This window comes from Alexandromys fortis, unplaced genomic scaffold, assembly GCF_014885135.2.
Source record: "Alexandromys fortis isolate MF-2015 unplaced genomic scaffold, M_Fortis_MF-2015_v1.1 scaffold_138, whole genome shotgun sequence".
In the NCBI taxonomy this organism is placed as follows: Eukaryota; Metazoa; Chordata; class Mammalia; order Rodentia; family Cricetidae; genus Alexandromys; species Alexandromys fortis.
Window position 1 is genome coordinate 723727 of NW_026068034.1, and position 21662 is coordinate 745388.

General features: G+C 50.9%; 1 protein-coding gene across 7 annotated transcripts in view; it reads right to left on the reverse strand.

Annotated features, from left to right (window-relative positions):
* Sfxn5 (sideroflexin 5) overlaps positions 1 to 21662 on the reverse strand; it is a 123364-nt gene that overhangs the window by 13769 nt on the left and 87933 nt on the right. For 6 of the 7 annotated variants that reach the window (XM_050164946.1, XM_050164943.1, XM_050164944.1 and 3 more), the window contains 3 exons: positions 12453 to 12568; positions 10284 to 10369; positions 4064 to 4181 (listed from right to left, as the gene is read on the reverse strand). In XM_050164946.1, the coding sequence (XP_050020903.1) occupies positions 4064 to 4181; positions 10284 to 10369; positions 12453 to 12568 (320 nt within the window). The remainder of the gene's footprint in view (positions 1 to 4063; positions 4182 to 10283; positions 10370 to 12452; positions 12569 to 21662) is intronic. The other variant, XM_050164948.1, reaches the window with a different exon arrangement.

Below are 21662 nucleotides of genomic sequence, written 5' to 3' on the forward strand. Positions count from 1 at the left end.
GGCGTGTGCCACCACCGCCTGGCCTTGCTTTCTCATATAGTAGGGTGTGGGCAGGCTGGAGAGGGTAACAGAATCCTGTCTGGGAAAGTTGCCTCTCTTATGACCAACATGGACCTTGGACAACACACTTGACCTTAAGTGGCCTCAGGGCCCTCCTTTGTAAACAGGAAAAACTCCCTTTGCTGTTTCCACCCCTAAGCTCCCTCCCAGCTCCTCCTTCACCTGTGCTCACCCTTGGCTCTCCTGAATCCACTCTGTGGGTTCACTCCCTACCTCTGCTTGATCTTGACCTTCCTTTCTCCTATATCTCCTCCTCAGTCCTTCAATGCACCAAATGAAAGGACAGATACTAGGTACAAGACACCCCAAGACCAAGTTCTCACTACAAAGGAGAGAGGGCGGGGTAAGAGACAAAGACAGGGGAGAGGACAAGGGAGAAGGAGAAAGAACCAAAGGAGAGGGGAAGGGATATTTATCCCAGAGGGACAAAGGACTGCTTCTGGATAGAGAGGAGACAGGCCTGGCCCATAGGCAAATGACAAAGGTAAAGGCAAAAGGGGAAGCCCTGTGTTAGGATGAGGTGTTTAATTTTGATTGGGCATCTTAATTAGGGAAGTCAAAGGGGGGCTTTTGGTAGCTGGACCTTGGTAGTTAGCGTCAGGAGGAGGAGGTGGCCAAATAAAGGAATGGACCTTGGTGGCTAGCTTTAGGAATGAAATTTTTTTAGCAAGGCAGAGGGAATGGGAGAAGGGCAAGGCTTGCCAGAGCCATATCTGCCATGCTCAGGTTGGCTAGAATCCCTTCACCGAAGGTTACTTGTCTCCAGCCAAATCTCTCCCCAGAGCTGTCAGTGACCTCTGACTGACTAGGTAACATCTCTTGATACCTAACTGTACTCAAAGAACTTAAAACACGAGGCAAGCAGAGAGCTATCATGCAACCTTGAGTCAAGGTAGCTATAATTACTATTGACATATGATGCCATTTCAATAAGCATTTAAGAAGAGCAAAGCTCTCTCCCAGGCATGGAAGGGGAAATGAAGCTCTTCCTCAAGCTCTGGGGCTGGAGAGTCAGCCACTACACCAGTCACAGCAAGCTAGCCATCCAAGGCACCAGCTCCTGAACTTGGTCTCCAAGTCTCCTGGTTAATTAATTAGTACTTCAGCGATGACTTCTGTTGACAACCCTGGTGATTTTTGGCAAGGCTGGGTCAGCTCAAGCAAGTCCAGACTCATATGGTAAATTCCCCTGGCTTCTGGGACGTGAGACTTGATCCCTGCACTGCAGAAACAGGACCTCGTTAGAATTAATTGGGAAGGTGAACGAAAGAGTGAGGGCCTTACAACCAATGGCTGATGGCTTTGGTACCTTGGGTGGCAGACAGGCCTCAAGATACTCTATAATATCCAGGTTGGCCTGCACCCTGCTGGGGAAGGCGCAGCTGAGCAGAGAGCTCTGAAGAGCATGTTACTGCCCTCCCTTCTGAAGGCCAAAGACCTCATGCAATTCTTCCCAACCTCTAAGAGGTTCCGGTTGTGGTAAGATGAATTTGGCCAGACTCCCGGAAGCACTACATGCACATCTACTTGGGACATCTAAGGGGGACAGAGGGGTCTAGACCTTGACTAGAAACTCTTGGAGCAGCTGACTAGACCCCTATTTGTACTGGGGTGTGGCCTGCTGAGCATCCCTCATATCACAGCTGAGCTGCTGTGACTGGGGGCTGGTCCAGCAGAGCAGGACGATGATATGAGGAATGAGCCTGTCTAGCTGGGACGGCTTCTCTGTTGTGGATCCTCTCCACAGAGAGAACTTCCAGCACAGTGCTGCCCTCAGAGACCTCAGGATGATTTCTGCCCAGTCTCCAGGGCTGATAGGTGCCTATAGCCTTGGGCTCCACTGGGAGTTCCCAAGCTCAGATTTCTCCGGATTAGAAGAGTCTGCGGGCACAAGGACACCAGGTTCTCAAACACGTGTGCCCCAAATTCTAGGCTTGGTAGGGGACAGTGACTCCAGCTTCTACACTAAGGCCCTGAGCTTCCAGTCTTCACTAACCCCCCCTCCCCCCAGGAACCCTGGTTTGCCCTCTGTCCCTCACCTGGGCATTCCTTTAATCAGGGCTGCCCTAAAACCACTCATGCAGAAGCGGCCCTCTCTAGGCACAAGCTCAGCATCCACATGGGTACCACAGCGGCCTAAACAGCTGGTTCTTTGCACTCTGGGCCCTTGCCTCTGACTTGCCATCATCTGTATTCGCCACCTACAAATTGCACCTGCCATCTGCCCACCCTCTCCACCAGTTTCCCAGAGCACAGAGCTTGCCTCTGCCAAGTCTGGTCCCTTGGTCTGCATGCTAGTCATGGACTTTGCTCTTTCCCTGAAGGCCTCTGTTCTCTCCTGGTGTTTCCATTTTGAGTGTATTCAAGTCTTTCTCCCTCCCATTTATTTTCTTTCTTTCTTTCTTTCTTTCTTTCTTTCTTTCTTTCTTTCTTCCTTCCTCCCTCCCTCTTTCTTTCTTTCTTTCTTTCTTTCTTTCCTTCTTTCTTCTTTTTTTTTGGGGGGGGGGTTGAGACAGGGTTTCTCTGTGTAGCTTTGGAGCCTGTCCTGGTACTCGCTCTGTAGACCATGCTGGTCTTGAACTCACAGAGATCTGCCTGCCTCTGCCTCCTGGGTACTAGAATTAAAAGTGTGCACCATCACTGTCTGGCTCCCATTTTCAAAAAAACAAATAAAAGCTCTAGAGGTCTGTTGCAGCTTGCTCCACTCCCCATCCCCACCCCACCCCTGCATCTAGCCACACACTTCACCACTGGGGTCAAGGTTTGCTTTTATAGTATAAGGACAAGGGGCACTACTCTCTAACTTCATGGACATCCCGATCTCAGTAAGCCTGGCTCTGCCCTTGCCTGGTGGCCTCCATCCTATTCTAGTGTCTTGAGACACTGTCCTAGACTGTAGACCTGGAGCCAGCACCCCACAGGGCACTTCTGCTGACACGGTGCACAGGTTCCTCCCACCCACAAGTTGAACTGACTCAACTCTCTGTCCTCCATCGACCCTCCCCTCTCCCATCTCCATCCTGTGACAGCAGGACTACATCTGCCTTCTGGTTTCAAAACCAGAAAGCCAGGCACACATCCTGCAGGCTCCCTTCCCCTCCCACCACACGTGGTTCTCGAAAATCCCGAGGAAGCGGCTGCCCCACTCTCACAATGGCCCTACTTCTCAACGCCCACTGCCAACAGCCTGGTCCAAGCCGCCATCATCTCTCACTGGACGCCCGCCACAGCTTCCTGATGGTTCCCTCTCCAGAGTTCCAACTCAGCTTCATGAAGCAGCCATGGAGACCATCCGTTCGCAATCAAGAATCCTTTGTGCAGCCCTTTGGAAGCCATCTCCTCTCTGCTTAGGCCGTCAAGTTCCCAGCATCCCCCAGGGTCATCGGGCTTTACCTGGCTTACCTTATCTCTTCCCACTATTGCTCACAGGGCAGACTTCATTCAGGTATCCAATGTCACATATTGCCTTACCTCAGAACCTTCACACCAACTGGTCCCTAGCCTGTGTGCTCCCAAATCCAACCCAGTTTCCGGGTCCCAGGGAAGAACCACTTCCCTTCAGGTTCTGTTTGCTCAGCTGCCTCTTTCTACCCACCCTGACCTTCCTTGAACTTCGTTTGCTATACCAGATCACCCTCGTGTTGCGGCCTGATAGCAGTCTTTGAAGGGTCTAAGTCTGGGTCAGTCTCAGTCCTTGTTTTTCCTTTCTTTATGTATTATTATTATTACTATTATTTAAGAAAGACTCTCACTCTGTAGCTTAAGCTGGTCTCCAACTGACTTCGTAGCTCAAGCTGGCCTCAGACTCACGGCAGCCAGGCTGCCTTATTTCCTCCACCCCACGCAGCCACTGCCTAAAATGCTGGGATTACAGACATGAGCCATCACACCTGGCTTCATTTCTCACCACCCAGCCTGGCTCAGTACTGGCAGTCAATACAGGTTATGTCTTTGTTAATAAATGGCTCCTCCCTGCCCTGCCCTGCCCTTTACCCCCACTGACCTCTGACATCTGCGGGAAAAGGCTGATGGCCAGCGGCAGGGCCAGGCCGAAGGCTGCCAGGCACACGAGGCTCTGCACAGGCAAGAGTAGCCGCGGGCGTGCCTGCAGGAGAGCTGTCCTGTGGAGAGAAGGAGGGCCATGTGAGGTTGCACAGCCAGGCTGGATGACCATGGGCTGCCAACCTGGGCCCCAAGCTACCTCAGCCCAGCTCATCTCTAGCTAAGCAGAAGAGTGAACATGATCTTTGGGGCCCTCAGTAACCACCACTGCTTTTCCCACACCCAGCTTTGAAGGACATGGCCGGACCCAGCAAGGAACCCTCAGCTACTTAAATCATAAACAAGCTCTTACAGGGGGACACCCATCCACAATGGTCTGGCACTGTGCGTGGAGGTGGGGATGAGGGGCAGAAGAGACGGCCGTGCCTGGCTCCTGGAGAAACACGTGAGTATGTGAGATGGCCTTTGGATGTACTCAACAGCAGGAAAGCCCCAGTATATGCCATCCGGGGGAAAACACAAAATATACCGTGTACATACACACATGTGCATACACACACATGCACGTGATCAGGAGAGGCAGTCCTGTGTCCTACGCATGAGAACGGAAGACATTCCATTGACTCCCGCTTCCTTCCAAGAGCCAAGGGGAGGGCAGGCACGGCGAAGGTAACTGCAGGCAGCTGCCTGGACTCTTGGAGTTGCTATGATCCTGAGCTGCTCCTAGCTCCTAACTTCAGGATCCTTTGAACAGCTACACCCCCAAACATGGTGCAGTTGTCACCCACTCCCTATGGCAGGTTTTGGGGGGCTGGTTGCTGAGCGGGAGAGGAGTATGAAAAGCTTCCTTCCATGTGCTAAGCTTGAGTGATTTCTTGAGACAGAGTGGGGGGGCCACCCTAGCAGGCAAGCACCTATTCACCACACTTACCAGGAACCACCATTTGGCAACAGCATTCCACCCATGGAGACCAGGCAGTTCCACAGGATGAATGCCTGGATCATCTGCTAGAGATATTAGGTGGGCACTAAACCTCCTCAGTGGTCACAGCAGCCTCACAGGACCAGCCCAAGTGATAGATTATAACAGGAGCTCTTACCCCTCCTCCACTGGAGCAGGTCTGGCCCCAGTCATAGGGGAGGGGCCCTTGCTGTACACGGCCTAGATCTTAAGTGTCTCCAAACTGCAGCACTTTAAAGGTTTGGTCTCTAGTCTGACCGTGTTGGGAGACGGCAGAAACTAAAGCGCTAGGGTGCGGGGAGGGGGTCTTCAAGAGCATAAGGGGCTTCCAGTCCCTCTCCTGCTGCTTTTTTCACTCTGTATAAGGGATCAGGTTGCTTGCTCTGCTACCCATTCACAGCAGCTTGGCCTGCAGCCCCAGGGCTAAGGTTGGGTGTCAGGCTGAATCTTCTGCAACTGAGAGCCAAAATAAACGCGTTTAATCCCAGCACTCGGGAGGCAGAGGCAGGCGGATGTCTGTGAGTTTGAGGCCAGTCTGGTCTACAGAGAGAGTTTCAAAACAGCNCTTTCAACCACTGAGCCATCTCTCCTTCCCTAAAAAAATAAATCTTATCAAAACAAAAAAAAAAAAAAAAAAAAAAAAAAAAAAAAAAAAGCTTGCTACATTACCTCAGATATTCAGATATTTATTTGAATAAGGGAAAACGGACTAATCCATCCCTCTGGCTCAGGGGCCCAGTGTTGGGGACAGGCAAACCCCCTGTCACCCTTCCCTGCTAAGGGAAAACTCAAGAACACATGGCCCCCAGCAGACAGCACAGCTGGGAGCCACAGTTCTCAGATCTTTAGTGCATCCCGGAATGGTCTAGTTAAAAGTGTGACTTCCCAAGGGCTCTTGATTCCGTGGGACCCTCCCTCAGCTGGCATTAGACCCAGGAACTGGCATTCAGGAATCTACAGATCACACTTCAGGGAGGCAGCTGCCTTTCCATGTTCTCACTCAGGTGTTACCAAGACCCAACTGCTTATGGATTCTAGGCAAACGCAAAGGTCAGCCAGCTCTGCAGCAGGTAAGTGTGCAGCATAAGTTGCTGCCCTTATGTGCACGGGGATGGGAATCTGACAGATGAATTGTTCTCGTGCCCTTCTTGGCTGGCCCAGACCCCATTCTCTGTGTTCGAGGTTCAATTGCTGGGGACTGGGGTAAAGAATCTCCAAGGAGTAAGAAGAGCAAGACAAAGGTGCTGAAATCAAGCTCAACACCCAGAGGAGCAGCACCCCATTATCCTTGCAGTCTATGTTAGCCCAAGGCCTCGCAGGCTTCCTCTGGAGTCACACAGGGGCTGGAATGAGGCCAAGACCAGTCCTGTAAAGCTTGTAGCTCTGATCAAGGTCTCATGCCCGGGACTCAGGGCTGTCTCCTGGTTCTGTAGCCATTCTCAGTGGCGAGAAGGTTCCTGGAGGCACAGCCCTAAGGGTCACCTAGGGCAGGGGAAGGTCTTCTGGGACCTCCTGGAAGTAATGCTGGACAAATTTCTATCCATGAAGTTTGTGGCCTTGGCTTCTCTCAAAGGAGGCTGGCTAAAGTCCCTGCAGGGCAAGTGGGTTCAGGGAGTCTCAGGGTTGCACCCTTTGGGAAGCCCGGGGAGTCTGGTCCAGAGCCCCCAAGAGAACACACAGCAGGATGGGGGGAGGGGAGAAGAGGGAAATGGCAGGCAGGGATTGGAGAGGCAGCTGGGGAGTTAAAATATGCAGATGGAGAGATGTGCGAATGCCTGGAGAAAGGAAAGACCCGGATCACAGGCAGCAGAGGAGCTGGGGGAGCGGACTCGGGCATCTACCATGGGCGGGACGAGGACCCCCATACAGTTTCCCCCGACCCAGGTGCACTTTTCAGTGTATCCTGAGCCAGGATTGCAGGGCTTGGGAGCAAACGATAGCCTTTTCGTCCCAACACCAATGCCTGTCTCTGTGATGATGAATTACATCTGTGGGCCTCCCAGCCCTGGATCTGAACCCAACTTCTGGCTTGTAGGGGCTACAGGGAAGGTAAGGAGTATGAAGTTTGGGTGTGTGCAGGACAGGAGAGAGGACGCTTCCAGCATAGGTGGCGGTCCCTCAGTTTCATGCTTCAGACTTCTTTTGATCTCGGGGGCAAGGAAAATGGAGTGCACAGGCAGTTTCCCCCACCTCTGTCTAATCCTAGCTGGCGGCCCAGGCTCCAGACCCCAGTGCTCCAGCCAGAGAGGATAGACTGAGGCCAGAGGCAAGCAAGGCGGGTCCCACCCCGCTGCCACACAACAGCTGGTCCTCCCCAGCCCCCGTGGCTGTGCATTCCTTCAGCACTTGCTGCGCAGCCCTACTTGGCGCTCCATTAATTTGCAAGTCTGCTTTGTAAGTGTTCTTTTGTCTTTCCTCCCTAGCTGTCCAGACTTCCCCACCCAACCTGGCTACAGAGGGAGAGGGGACCCTTCCCACCAGCCCTGAAGTCTTCCACCAAAGAACTCTGGGCAGCACAGCACCACTCCACAGGAAAGAGAGGCTGGATGGTGCCAGATGCCAAGCGTGCAAGAGCAGGAAGACAACAGCATCCTCGTTTTCTATGTGGGAAACTGAGGCTGGAAAAGCATGCTTTCCTATCAGAAGTCTCAGCTGACCCCGCCTCTCCCGACATCCAGTCCCATGGTTTTATAGTGGGTGTGAGATTAATAAATCTTTGCGCGTACAAACTGAATCTTATCCATCGTCATATTCTCGAGGGAACTGGGACTGGACTCTTCTCCCTCCAAATCACCCCTGGAGCCCCAGGGTGATTTTAGAAAGGATCAACTACTTTCTAAGCTGATGGGGCCCCAGACTACTGACTTCTTTTTTTGTCTGGAATAGTTTTTATTAACTGTGACTACTTTGGGGACAATGTGCAAAGCTTATTAGGTCCTAGCATACCAGAAGTAATTTCTTGGAGTCAAAATCTACAATGTCACACAGTTCAGACAGCATCATTACAGGACTACTGACTTCTTATTAGCCTACCCTGGATAGAAGAGGCGGCCATGCAGCACTCCAGACACTAGGTTGGGGAGGGCGCACAGCCAAAATAATCCTCATGCCACCTCCCATGGCTCCTACACTAATGCAAGCTGGCAAAGCAACGGCCTGCCAACCCTCCTTCAATTCTTTACAAACTCCGTTCCTACAAGGACTGGAAGCATCACAGACCACGTTCCTCTCCAGCAAACTCCTGCCAAAGGACGGGCCTCTGGCTGGCCTTGGTGGAACCAGTTTTCTACTCACTTCTGCGTGAGTCCCCAGGTTCCCGTGAACTGTGCTGAGGGTGCCCGATACTCAGACAGGGATGAGGGTTGGAGCTTTGGGGCCTGCTCCTGCTGTCTGCAATGGATTAGCCTAGCTTATCCCAGCAAGCCACGTTCTTTCAGGCCATAAAACCCAGAGTCAGGGCTTCTGAATTCCTCGACTGCTTGGTGACAGCAGTCTGGCCAGGTGAGACCCCATTCTCCCTCAGCAGCTTTTCCTGAGTCCCAGGCTTTGCTGGTTTCCGCTGTTCTTTGATGCCTGTGTGTCTAAGAAAACTTCTCTACCTGATCTGCCAGGTGAGGGCTCCGTCCCACCAGATTTGCACAAGTGTCGGATGACTAACCAGTATGCAGTGAGCATCCTCCATGCTCCCCCAACCCCCAGGCTTCAGCACTGAAGAAAACCATACCTGCTTCAACTGCTCCTGGCCTACTATACTTGCAGTCATTGGTATTTGGGGACAGCCTTAGTTCAGGAGAGGGCTTATACGCAAGGCTGGGGACACAAAGGATTACCTTCCTCAAATCTACTTTCGTTCTTGCTTACTTGTTGTAGGTTTCCAGACTAAATTGACTTTCTATTCTTCCTACCTTCCCTTCCCTTCCTCCTTTCTTAATGTGTTTTTAAAACAGAGTCTCACATATTAGCCCAGGCTGGAACTTACTATGTAGTCCAGGCTACCTTCAAACTCATGCCAATCCTCCAGCTTCAGCCTTCTGAATTCCAGGCCACCATCCCAGTTCCAAATGAATAATTTTCAGTCTCAGTGCTCAGATACAGAGGGTCTCCTCTCTGATGGGCACACAGGACCCTCATCCCTTTTCCTCAATGGGCAATGCTTTCCTTCAAGCAAGCTGGGTACTAGGGGGTCCCCACAAGGCAGGTGTCCAAAAGAGAGAGGTGACCACCTGCTTAACAGCAAATGCATGTACCAACCAGGCTCTGTGCCTCTAGGTCCCTCCACCCAGGGCCCATCCCTGCCCTCACCAGGCCTGCTAGGCCTCCATGTGCAGTTGGACCCTGGTCCGTCCTTCCTTCCTTCCTTCCTTCCTTCCTTCCTTCCTTCCTTCCTTCCTTCCTTCCTTCCTTCCTTCCCTGTTCGGTCTTTTCCCAGCTGCACCCTGGTCTTCATCATCCTATTATGAACTCACCAGTAAAGAGGCAGAAGCCATCTATTACGACGTTCCCTATATTGTGTGGATAGTGACATGAGAAATAGTTGTCTTTTGATTTTCCTCTGAAGGAGCCAGGGAGATTATTGTTCCAGTTATGCTTTATTTATTGATTGATTGATTGATGATTGATTGGCGGATGTCATTATGTAGACAGGCTGGCTTTGCACTCACAGAGATCCATTTGCCTCTGCCTCCCAGGTGCTTGGGCTATAAAGGCACGTGCTGCTACCACTTCTAGCCTACTTTTTGTTTTTCGCTTGTTTGTTGGTTTTTTTGGAGAAAAGCTCTTAACAACGTAGCTCAGGCTGGCCAGAATTCGTCACGTTCTCTCACACTCATGGATGGCAACCCTAGTTCTTCTTCTGGTGTGAGGCAGTCAGATTATTGTTCCGGTTATAAGTACAGACTCAGTCTGGTTGAAAATCTAGGCTTCCAGTCTCAGACTGTCCTCACAATAGACTTGAGGCTACTCACTAACAGAGCATGTGCATGTGTCCACACCCTCACACTCACAGCTCACACAGGTTCCCTCCAAAACTGCCAGCTACCCTGCCCCTTCTGCCAAGGCAGAACCACGCTTATCCATGGGCAACCTGGAGGCATTGGGCACCAGCTAGTTTGCAGAGGAAAAGTCATAAGTTTCAACACCACTGTCCAGTACAGCAGCAGAGAGAGTGGGTGCTTTCCACCCCAGAAACACACCAGGTAGGCTGCCTTGGGTCCCACGGGTCACTCCCCAGCATCCCCTCCCTTCCCGCAGCCTGACTTACTTCTCCAGCATGGACATGACGATCGGGGGAAGCACCAGGATGGGCATGGGCAGGACCACGCGAGTCAGTGCTGTCTCCAGCAGGGCCTGAGGATGGGGACAGGCTGGGTGAGAGGAAGGCTCCGAGCTGGGAACAGTCACTAGGGAAGCAAGTCCCACCCAGAGTCTGAGGTGTGTGCACTGCTGTTCTGCACATCTGGCAGCTCACAGCAGTACGCACAGAGCTGGGTCACAGATACCAGACAGCGTTGCCCCACCCCCACCCACAAGTGTTTGAAAAGAGCAGATTCTCTACATGAGGGAAGGGTAGTAGAGGACAGCCCCCCCCCCCCGCCCCAGGATGTGCAGGGATCAGGGGTTGGAGGAATGGTACACAGAGAGCCTAAGATGCTGTCAAAACAGAGCCAGAACAAATCTCTGGGACCTGCAAAGCCAGGGGGTGCCCAAGCTGAATGAAGCTGGGGGTTACTTTTTAAAACTGCATCCCTTAAAGACGCATATCTACAAGATCTTCTGCCTTCTGGCTCTAAGTCTTTTCAATTTTTCTTTCTATGGCTCAGGTTGGCCTTGGACCGCGTAGGTAAGGGTTCTTGACCTTGAGTTCTCTTGCCTTCACCTCCTGAGTGCTGAGATTACAGGCTGTGCCATCACCCCTGGACTTATGTGGTGCTGGGGATTAGATCCAGGGCTCTGTGTGTGCTGGGTAAGGACTCCACCAACTGAGCTACATCCCCAGCCCTGATGAGTCTTAGGGAGAAAAGGGCAGCTTTGTAAGGGGTACATGCTCAGGAACCAATAGGGATCTAAGGGTTCACTTGGGACTCCGTAGGATGCTGGGAGGCAGAGCCTGAGGCCTAGCTAATGTCCGTTCTGTCTGCACTACAGAGTCAGCCCCTGAAGAGACCCTTTGACTCACGGTGCGTGCCCTTCGGAGAATGTCCAGGAATGGCTGGCTCACAGCCCACAGATTAAGTCTCTCTAAGACGTCTTTCAAGCATGGCTGAAAGAAGCGGGGGCTGCAGAGGAGCTGGGTAACCTACCTGGATAGCCTTTAGAAAGAGTTGTCACCTCTGCTCTCTTCACAGGGCACTCTGAAAGGATGGGTTGGGACAGAGTAGGAACCTGAGGGTAGATTCCCTCTGCTGATGGGCTGGGGGCTGAAGTTTCTCCCGGAAACTTTGCCCCTTATAGTCATCCTCACGAAGGGCCAGGAGAGAATCTTTCCAGGCCCCAGAACAGCTGTGGGAGGGAGGGGAAGGCCTAGAGCCAGGCAGAAAACAGAGTACCGCTGCCATGCACCCAGCCCTGGCCCCATACAGGTCTAGATGGGCCCTGTCTTCCCCTAAGATGGATGGAGAAGGAAGAGAAGATCAGAGGCTTATCAACAAGGTCTCGTGCACAGGGCTACATCTCAGTCTCCACGTGAGAATTGCTGAATCTCAGAGGGTGGAACATCTGTGATGTTCTAGCCCCTCATGGCTGATCCTTTGTTTCCTTCCCACCACACAAGGCTAGAACCAGGATGGTAGGACAAACCACTAACCACCGTCAAAGGAAGGCTAAGAAGGCACAGGACAGGTGCGTGCGTGCGTGTGTGGTGTGTGTGTGTGTGTGTGTGTGTGTGTGTGTGTGTTTAAAACACAAGTGCTACAGTGAGCAGGGCTAACGAAGAGGGCCCTATAAGGAATTGTTGGCAGGGGCCACACATCTTCCACAGCCCCGACACCCAGCACTCACAGTGCTGCTGCTCCCCAGCCAGGGAGCTGCCTCATTCCACTGCCTGCAGCTTCCCATTCACAAGCCATGGGGATGTGAAGGCCCAGGGCATGGAGAGAAAGCCCAGGGGAGGCTCCTCTGCCCTCTCCAATTAACACCTTCTTAGAGGAGCTGCACCCTGAGGGGCTGGGATAAAAAAGGAGGACATATCACAGTGGAGATGGGGAGGGATGCTGAGGAGCAGGGAGGGACTGACTGTCCGGGAGAACAAGTCTGAGAGCAGACTTTGAGGCCCAGGGCTCACACAGATGGGCGATGGGGACTAGGAAGAGGAGGAGGAGACATCTAGAGAACCAAGCCAAGGTTCTGTGACCAGAAGATCTCAAGGAATGCGCCGGTTATGGATGAGAACGCCCATCCATTCCTGGCAGGGTTTAGCCCCTGGGAAACCCACATGTCTGGCTGCGATCTTTGAGGAGCCCACGAGGTTGCCGTCAGCATCCAGGACATCAATCCCTTCCTCTAGTTCCCCATACCGCATCAGGACCACGTTGCAGATATTGGCACTGGCTGGAGAGAGAGGAATACAGAGAAGCTCAGTGAGGCACAGATAGCTTCCTATCAGGCTCCACCCTCCAGCCAGGGCTCCCAGCCCCCAAGAGTTCTGTGACAGCAGAAAGGTGGAGTACTCTGTTGTGCTTTCGCTAAGCCCCTTGGACCACAAAGTAACAGGTGGAAATGGCGAAGGCTATGGGAGTTGCCACCTATAGAGGGCGCTGTTCACTTCGCTTCTGGGGAGGGTCCCTAGGCAGGGAAACAGATGTGCACACAGAAAGTTCTCTGTCCCTGGGATGTGTTCCCCTGGGGCCTGATGTCCCACCACCAGCAACTCAGTCCCTTGCTCTTAAATGCCACTCCCCATATTTAGTCCCTCATGTCCCACTAGAGCAAACCAAGAGATTTCCATCCACAGCAACAGGTGACAGAGCAGACCCTGCACTCACCCTGCACCGCCCCCTCATCATAGGAATAGAACACACGCTCAGAGAGCAAAGGGGACTTGACTGAGGTCACATGGCCAAGGGGGACAGAGTGGAAAGGCTGCAGTGTCTGAATTCCAGCTACCCAGAGACAGGGGGTCGGAGAACAAGCCGAGTTCTTCCAGTGGCTGAGCTGTTTCACTTATCCATACCTTCCCTGCCTCACCTGAGCTTCTGGGGACCTATGGCTGAGCAGGTGGTCCTGGATCCTTACATAAGCAGCAGACAAAGGTGGTCGGTATGGTTGCTCTGCTCCCCTGAACTGGGACTCATAGGCCAGACCCAGACTCATGGCGGTGTATGGATAGAGATCTGACCTGAAGTCCTCTAGTCCTGCTTCACGATGAAAATGGGGAGACTTGGGGGTGGTAGGTGGGTGGTGGGAAATGTGGGGGGGGTGACAAATGCAGAGTCTGCCTGCACCACTCCTCCCCCCAAAGCGCCTTGCTGTGTTTAAAGTTTTAATTTTTGCTAATTAATGTCAATTAATTTTGTATAATGAGTGTTTAATTTTGGGGAGTGTGTGAGCCTGGGAGCGACTGCAGTTCTGGGCTGTGAACGCTGATTAGCATCAACACCTGCTGCTTCCCCCTCTCCAGTGGGGGGGCACCCGGGTTTGGGGAGCTGGAGGGTGGTGGGGCTCAGTGGGCAAGTGGAGTGGGAGGGAGCCCACAGATGCTCCTGGGACCTGAGCCAACGGCTGGGGAGCCCAGCAGGGCAGGGTGCTCACAGCTGGGGGGACAGGGTTCTGCAGGTGAGGGTTGGTGTGGGGGCCCAGGGGTCTCCGAGCCTCATTCTCCTACTGCAGTAAAGTAGGGAGGTGGGATAAGCCGAGGCGACGACCAGGAGGCTCTGCAGTCTTTGGAGAGAGAAAGCAGGAGAGCTAGCAAGCTCTGAAATGTATTTCGAGCACATATGCTATGTTTGAGCGTCTCCACTATTCCCACATGATGCTGATCAAGGCTCACCATGGCAGACCTTCTGTGGCTTCCGTCCCCACGATAGACACGTTTACCTGGCTAAGCAGTGGCTTTCAGAAGGGCCAATGTGGAGAGAATTTTTTTTGTTATCATGGTTTGGGGGCTGGGGTGGGAGCGTTGCTGGCACATGGCTGGTAGAGACCACTGATGCTTCTGTGGACACGATAGTGCAAGGGGCGCTACCACAACAAGATGTTACCTGGCCCCAAATGTCAATAATGCACAGACAGAGAAACTCACCCCTTGGGTTGTTTTGAGATCGTGTCTTTCTGTGCAGCCCTGGCCATTCTCAAATTAGCAATTCTCCTTCCTCAGCCTCCCGAGTGCAGTTCCACAATGTCTGAGAATGACTTAACCACATCCAAAGAGAAGTAGGAAGGTAGATCTGAGGTAAAGACTTGGGACTGCAGGGAAGGTCATGGAAGATGGGCGTGGTGCCTGAGTTTGGGAACATCCGAACTTGGGGTCATTCCTGGCTTTGTTTCTCTCTCTGCTCAGTCCCAAAGGTGAGCTCCTGATAGACCCAGGATGCCCAGGACCCAAATAGGCCTTTTAGGGTGGCCTTGGGAAGCCGCTCCTGACCTCTGTTGGTGACACGCCCTCTAGTGGCCACAGGACTACTCTGCAACCCCTTGGGTTGCCAGACTGAGTTCTCAGAAGACATGAGACCCATCACTGAGTGGGAAAGTGGGGTTTTCTGCCTTGAGAGGATGACTCTTGCCTTTAAGAATGCCTTTCACCAGTGCCAGCACCACTGTTCCTGTCCCCAAGCAGGAAGCTGAACGCTGTCCCCCCTGCTGGGCATCCCCAGTATTGCACTTAGGGTCTCCAGGGGCTCTCAAGACATCTTACACAGAGGCAACTCAAATGCCTGCAGCCTCCACTGTGGGTGTTTATACAGTGTAGGAGGGCTGCCAAGAGGGTGGGCAGGCTATGGAGGTGGTGGGGGCCAGCCCCAGGAGCGGGGGTGGCAGCTCACGTTCTCTCCACGGTCTCCAAATGGGCGTGTGGGAGAGCAGGACAGAGAACTTTAGCTCCAAACAGAACCCGAGTGAGACCAAAAGAAGAAAAAAGTATGCCCAGGAGTGATGATGTGGAGCTGGGATTCTAACAGTCCAGAGGGAAGGAAGCAGAGGCAGGAGGATGGTAAATTCAAAGTCATTCTCAACTACAAATTGAGCTCCAAGTCAGCCTGGGCGACATGAGGTCCTGTTTCAACCCCCAAACCAAATCACAAAAGAGAGTGAAGCTCAGCCTCCCACTGTCCCCTCAGCGAGCCTCTCCAGGACACCACCGGGTAACAGTAACCCTGACATCTAAGCTGCTGGATAGAAGAGAGAGATGCCCAATGCCAAAGGAAAGGCAGCCACCACCACCCCAACCCGGAACAAGCATTCTCTGAGGTGACTGACTGTACAGGTGGCATTTGCCTTACCATCTTTCTGTTGACCCTACAGCGGTTGTCTGGTTACAACCAGCCTTTGTAGTAATCATCCCCAGCAATAAACAAGGACACACGTCCCCTGAAGGGACTGCGCTTGTACCATCTCATCTAGACTGTTTGATTCTGCCATTGTCCCCCAGACCTTCCCAGATCTCCCCTATCCCATTTCACACACACACACACACACACACACACACACACACACACAGAGAGAGAGAGAGAGAGAGAGAGAGAGAGAGAGAGAGAGAGAGCGAGCGCATATGCATGGCTCTCCCTTTTGACACACCAGCAGATCCACCACTGACAATATCACAGGTTAATTAAGCAGTCTATTAGCAATAATGTTACAAAAACTGGCACATCTTCAACTCAGATCGACACCATTCAAGACTCAGGCATGACTGACATTGGAGCAGTAATACCGAGAGACATCCCAAAATGAAGGGAGGGAAAAACAAGCTCTTGACTGCCACAGATGTTCTTGCATGGACCCACAGCCATGCAAACCCATGCAGATGGGGGATTGCTCATGAAGCAGCATCCACAGTAAAAGGGACAGTGTGAGAAACAGAGAGAGCCGTGGGAAAGCGTGAGGGAAGTTCTCAGGAGCCCACCGTTGAACCTGCACAGGACAGACAGGCAGCACACACCTCTGTGAGACACTGACATCAACTCACACAGGAGGCGGACTGTCCAGACACACTCGTGAAGAGCCGTAGGCCACTGACTTGGAGAAAATGAGATCCCATAACTCTTCAACTCTGAGATGCATCTTTCTACATCTTGATATCCTAAAATGATGATGTGGGGCTGGATTTGGTGCAGCTGGTAATGAGCTGGCTGTGCAAGGGCAAGGACCTGAGTTCAATCCCCAGAGCCCACGCAAAACGCATGGTAATGGTGCTACATGCCTGACATCCTTGTGCTGGGGAGGCGGAGACAGGAGCATGCCTAAGGCTGGCTGGCTGGCTAGCCTCACTAACCTCATAAGCAAATGCTAGGTGTCAGTGAACACTCTGATTCAAAAGACAAGATACAGTCATGTGTGATAGCTCAGTGGGTAAAGGCACTTGCCACCAAGGCCGACAACCCAAATTTGGTCCCTGAGGCCTTCACGGTAGAAGGAAAGAACCACCTCCTACAGGTTGTCCTCTGACCTCCACACAGGTGCTATGGCACATGAGTGTACAACATGAATGCACACACATGTGCATACACACGTACACACACCACCATAGTGGCTGTCAGGGTGCAGGGGAACCCTTCCTGCCTCCCAACACAATTGACAGGCCCCATGTGAGTTTCACACGGGTAAGAGGATTGTTCCATTCAGCTGTCACCTCAGCCGACCACAGCAATCCACACAGAACTTGCGCTCAAACTTAGACTCCTAATTGTTGCCTGAAACATCTTTTTTAAAACTTACACTATAATGGTGCACGGACACGAAAAGTTATTGTACATGCAGAAGATCGTCTGCCAGATACCAGGCAATGCAATTAAAGGCAGTAGAAATTGCCAAACCATAGATAGCTACCCTAAAGAAATGCTTGCCCATATGCACAAAGAGACATTTACAAGGATGTTAATTATAGCGCTGTTTGTAAGGAGCAAATAATTAGAAACAAGCTAAATGTCCGCCATTAGGAACCCACACTGGACTCTCTCCAACACAAATCACAACATGAAGGACGCTGGTGAGAGCAGGCAGGTGACTGTGTCAGTCCCTGTCACTGACAGAGCCAAGCGCATGCGTGCACAGACAGACAGGTAATGTTTAGGAAGGTACCTGTCGCCCAGAGCTGCCCATGGAAGAGAGAATGCAATTTGAGACTTAGGGCCTGTTTCGAGAGATTTCTGTATTTTCTACACTTAATGTTTCTGTATTATTTAAATTTTACAGTGGGAATGCAATCGTGGTTTAATTACCTAAAAAGCCATCTGAGAAAATATAGAAGTCTCCAGGTATACCGATACATGCTTTAATCCCAGGCGTTGGGAAGCAGAGGCAGAGGCAGAAGGAGCCCTGTAAGCTAACCTATACAAATTCCAGGCCAGCCAGGGCTACATAGCGAAACCCTGTCTCACAAAGAAAAACAGAAAAAAAAATTTAATCAAAACTTTTTTAATTAAAAAAAGAAATATAGAAGTTAAGATCTATTTTTAGCCTATATTATAAGTGAGAAGCCGGGGAAATATACTAATTAAATATAATAAACAAAGGTCTAATTATGTGAAGTTATGGGAGGTGAAGGTGACTGACTCCCAAGGAGCTATTCTACCCCTCAAAATTAACTCAGAGGATTTCCCTCGCCAGTGATTAGAAAGAGCCATGTGACCCGAACTCTAGCTAGTGAGGAAGGTCTTTGGGGGTACTGTGAAGGATCTCCTCCCATCCGGGGGGTAAGAGACAAGAATCAGAGCCCTTGGTTCCTGGGAAGAGTCAGGTTGGGATGTGACGCCGGGAGCTGCTGCAGCCACAGTGACGATGAGAGCTCCAGTCTAGAAAAAGGCCACTGGACAGCTGCAGGGACGAAGCAAAGGGCAGCAGGGCTCCGGGGTCACCTGAGACACCCAACTGTGAAGCGGGACATTCTCTGATTATTTAAGTCACTTCGTTAACTTTGGACCCAAACATCCACACAGAATAAAGAGCTTTAAAAATGATTAAGAAAAGGAGCTGGGGAAATACTCAGCTGGCCCAGAGCTTGTCATGCAGGACCTGAGTTCCAGCCCAGAACTCAGGTAAAAAGCCCAGCATAAGCGCTGTGAGCCTGTGACCTCAGCACCAAGGACAGGGAGCCTACTTGGTGAATCCCCCCCCCTCCCCCGTCAGTGAGACACTCATCTCAAAACGGGGGGGGGGGGGGGGGGGAGAGGTGCTGCAGAGTTGGTTCAGTGGTTGTGAGTTCTTCTCTACAGAGGACCTGAGTTCAGTTCCCAGCACACACTTGGTTAGCCTACAACCACCTGTTACTCCAGTAGATCCAACACACCCCCATCCCCGCCAGCCTTGCACTCACTCACGTTGTATTGTACATACGTGTGTACATACACACACTGGCTTAGTTAGGGTTTCTCTCGCTGTCAAGAGACACCGTGATCAAGGCAACACTCATTTAAAAAGCATTTAATTTGGGTCTTACAGTTTCAGAGGGTTAGCCCATTATCGTCTTGGTGGGGAACATGGCTGCATACATGCAGGAGCTGGAGCGGTAGCGTGAGCTACATCTAGATACAAGCAGGCAGGGAAAGAGAGAGACACTGGGCCTGGCATTTTGAAACCTCAGAGGCCACCCCCAGTGACACCTCCAACAAGGCCACACCTCCTAATCCTTCCAAATAGTTCATAAATTGGGGACCAAGCATGTACACATATAAGCCTATGGGGGCCATTCTTATTCAAACCAACACACACACACACAAATAAGGTGCCTGGTGCCCAAGAAAGGATACTTGAGGTTGACCTTTGGCCTACATGCATGCATGTGCACACACACACACACACACACACACACACACACACACACTAAGAGGAAAAAATCCAGTGGTCAAAATTGCAGAAAAATGTAAGACTCAGAGTTTTATGAAATGAAATATAAAAAAACTGATAAACATGAACTCAATCTTATGAATAGTCAAAGACAGACTTCTGAATCTAAGAAAAAAATCAATTTGCAAGAGCTCTTTATATTTTGGAAACTAATCCTCATTGGTCAAATGGTTTGCGAAGGGCTGCTGCTGGGCTGTGGCCTGGTCCTCGCACTCTGGATGGCACCGTCTGTCGCAGTTTAATATGTTCTCAAATGAGCAGCCCTTCCCTTCCCCAGTGCTTTCTGTGTCATTAAGAAACGTCAGTGCTCATCTGTATTTTCCTGAAATAATTTAAAATGTCTACTTTTCACATTTAATCTGCCGTGGAATTTATTTGTCTCTATGAAATTCAGATCACCTCATTTCTTCTATCTGAAGACCCAAACATCAAAGTTAAGAAAATTCTCAACTACACCAGGGATTAAAAGGAAAAATAAGACAATGAAAATGAGAACCAGCAGCTGGGCGTGAGAACACAACCTTAGCATCAGGAGGCAGAGGCAGGAAGATGAACACAGGCCCAGCCCAGGCCTCACAGCTTAGCACAGAGAACAGACGAGGCTGGGGAGAGGGCCCAGAGGGTAAGAGCACTCACTGCTTTTACAGAGGACCCAGGTTTGGTCCCCAGCATCATGTTAGATGCTTCACAACTGCTTCAAACTCTAGGGGATCCAACACTCAATTCCAGCCTCTGAGATGCCCGCACACATGTGCACACACACAAATACATACAATTAGAAATAAAAAGTAAATATTACAAAACTGAAGTTTGCATGGACGTGCACATGAGAAGAGACCGTTTCCACTGTACACAGCATTTAAAGGGTCGCTAACACTGAATGTTGAGAGATACTCAAGAGGACACAGGCCTGGGGAACAGAAATCCGGACCTCGTGGATCTGAAAAACTTCTGTCTGGCAAGAGCCTGACCAGAAATACTCCCTCCATTTCTAGCAGCAGGCTCCTGGATTCTCAGCACAGCCACGCCACTGAGACACAGTCAGAGGCAGGGCTCAGATCTGTGTCTGATTTCAGCTCCCTGGGCAGACATACAGATGAGGGTTTTCAAAGCGAAGTCCAGAAAAAGCACATCCCTGTCACATGGATGTGTGCTCATGGGAGTGTGTACACAGCTGGACAAAGAAAAAGGAAACAGTCCCAAAGTATCAGCTGTGGATGTCACTGTAGACCCCAAATGGCAGCTGAAACGGAGGTGTGTGTAGAAACACAGGAAAAAAAAAAAAAAAACTCTCCAAAGCAAGCTTCTGGAAGCTCAGTTCCTGGGACCCACATAGTGAAAGGAGAAAACCAATTCCTGGAAGTTGTCTACTAACCTCTGAACACGTGTGCACAGTCACACACAGACTGAGCACTAACACACAAAAGTGGTGGTGTGAACGAGAACGGCCCTCCTAGGCTCACACGATTGAGTGCTTGGTTCCCACTTAGAGCTGTTCGGGAAGGATTAGGAAGTGGGGCCTTATTGGAGGAGGAGTGTCACAGGGGTGAGCTTTGGGGTTTAAAAAAACACATTTTAAGGAGCTGGAGAGATGGTTCAGTGGTTAAGAGCACTGGCTAGTCTCTCGGAGGACCCAGGTTCAATTCCTGGCACCCACAAGGCAGTTCACAACTGCCTGTAAATCCAAGATCTGATACCCTCACACAAACATACACATAGGCAAAACACCAATGCACATAAAATAATAAGTAAAACTAAAAATAAACCCCACATTTTAAAAAGACACAGCCATTCCCAGTGTTCTGTTTCTTGCATGCTGCATGGGATGTGAGCTCTCAGCTGCTCCTGCTGCCACGCCTTTGCTGACACCATGGACTAACCCTCTGAAGCCATCACACACTTTCTCCTGTAAGCTGTCTTGGTCATGGTGCTCTGTCACAGCAATAAAAAAGTAACGGATGCATAAACAGGACTGGGGTTGGTCCAATCAGTAACATGTCTGCTGCAGAAGCATGAGGGTCTGAGTTTGATCCCCAGAATCCATGTTTTTTTTTTTTTTTGAAAAAAAAAAAAAAGTCATATGTGGTTGTCTGTGCTGAGGAGGTAGGGACAGAAAAACCCCTAAGCTCCTGGACAGCACACACACAACCCAAATCTGTGCACGATGCACATGCGCATGCACAATTCGTAAACAGCAGAAGCAGTCATTTCTGGAGCATATGCCTATCCTGAGATCTAGAAATCAGAATGAGCAGGGCCCACTGGTGGTGGGTCAGCAGTTGCTTCCGAGAGGTCCCCATCAAGAAGGTGAAGGACACCGGGGCTTCAAGTATATCTAACATTTCCTGTTACCTCGTTGATTTTCTTTGCATTTGAAAAGAAATAATAAATATTTCATAATTTATTATTCATTAATTCACTTACTTTAATATTTGGAGACAGTCTTGCTATATAACCTAGGATGTCCTAGAATTTGAACTGTAGCCCAGGCTGGTCTCAGTCTCATGATCCTCCTGGCTTTGCTGAGCTAGGATTACAGATGTGCACTATGATGTCTGGCTACAGTATTTCAAAACTATAAAAAAAAAAAGAGAAAAGCTGTCATGGAAAGAATCGCTGTGGCTAGATCTTATTGAAAAGGGGCGCC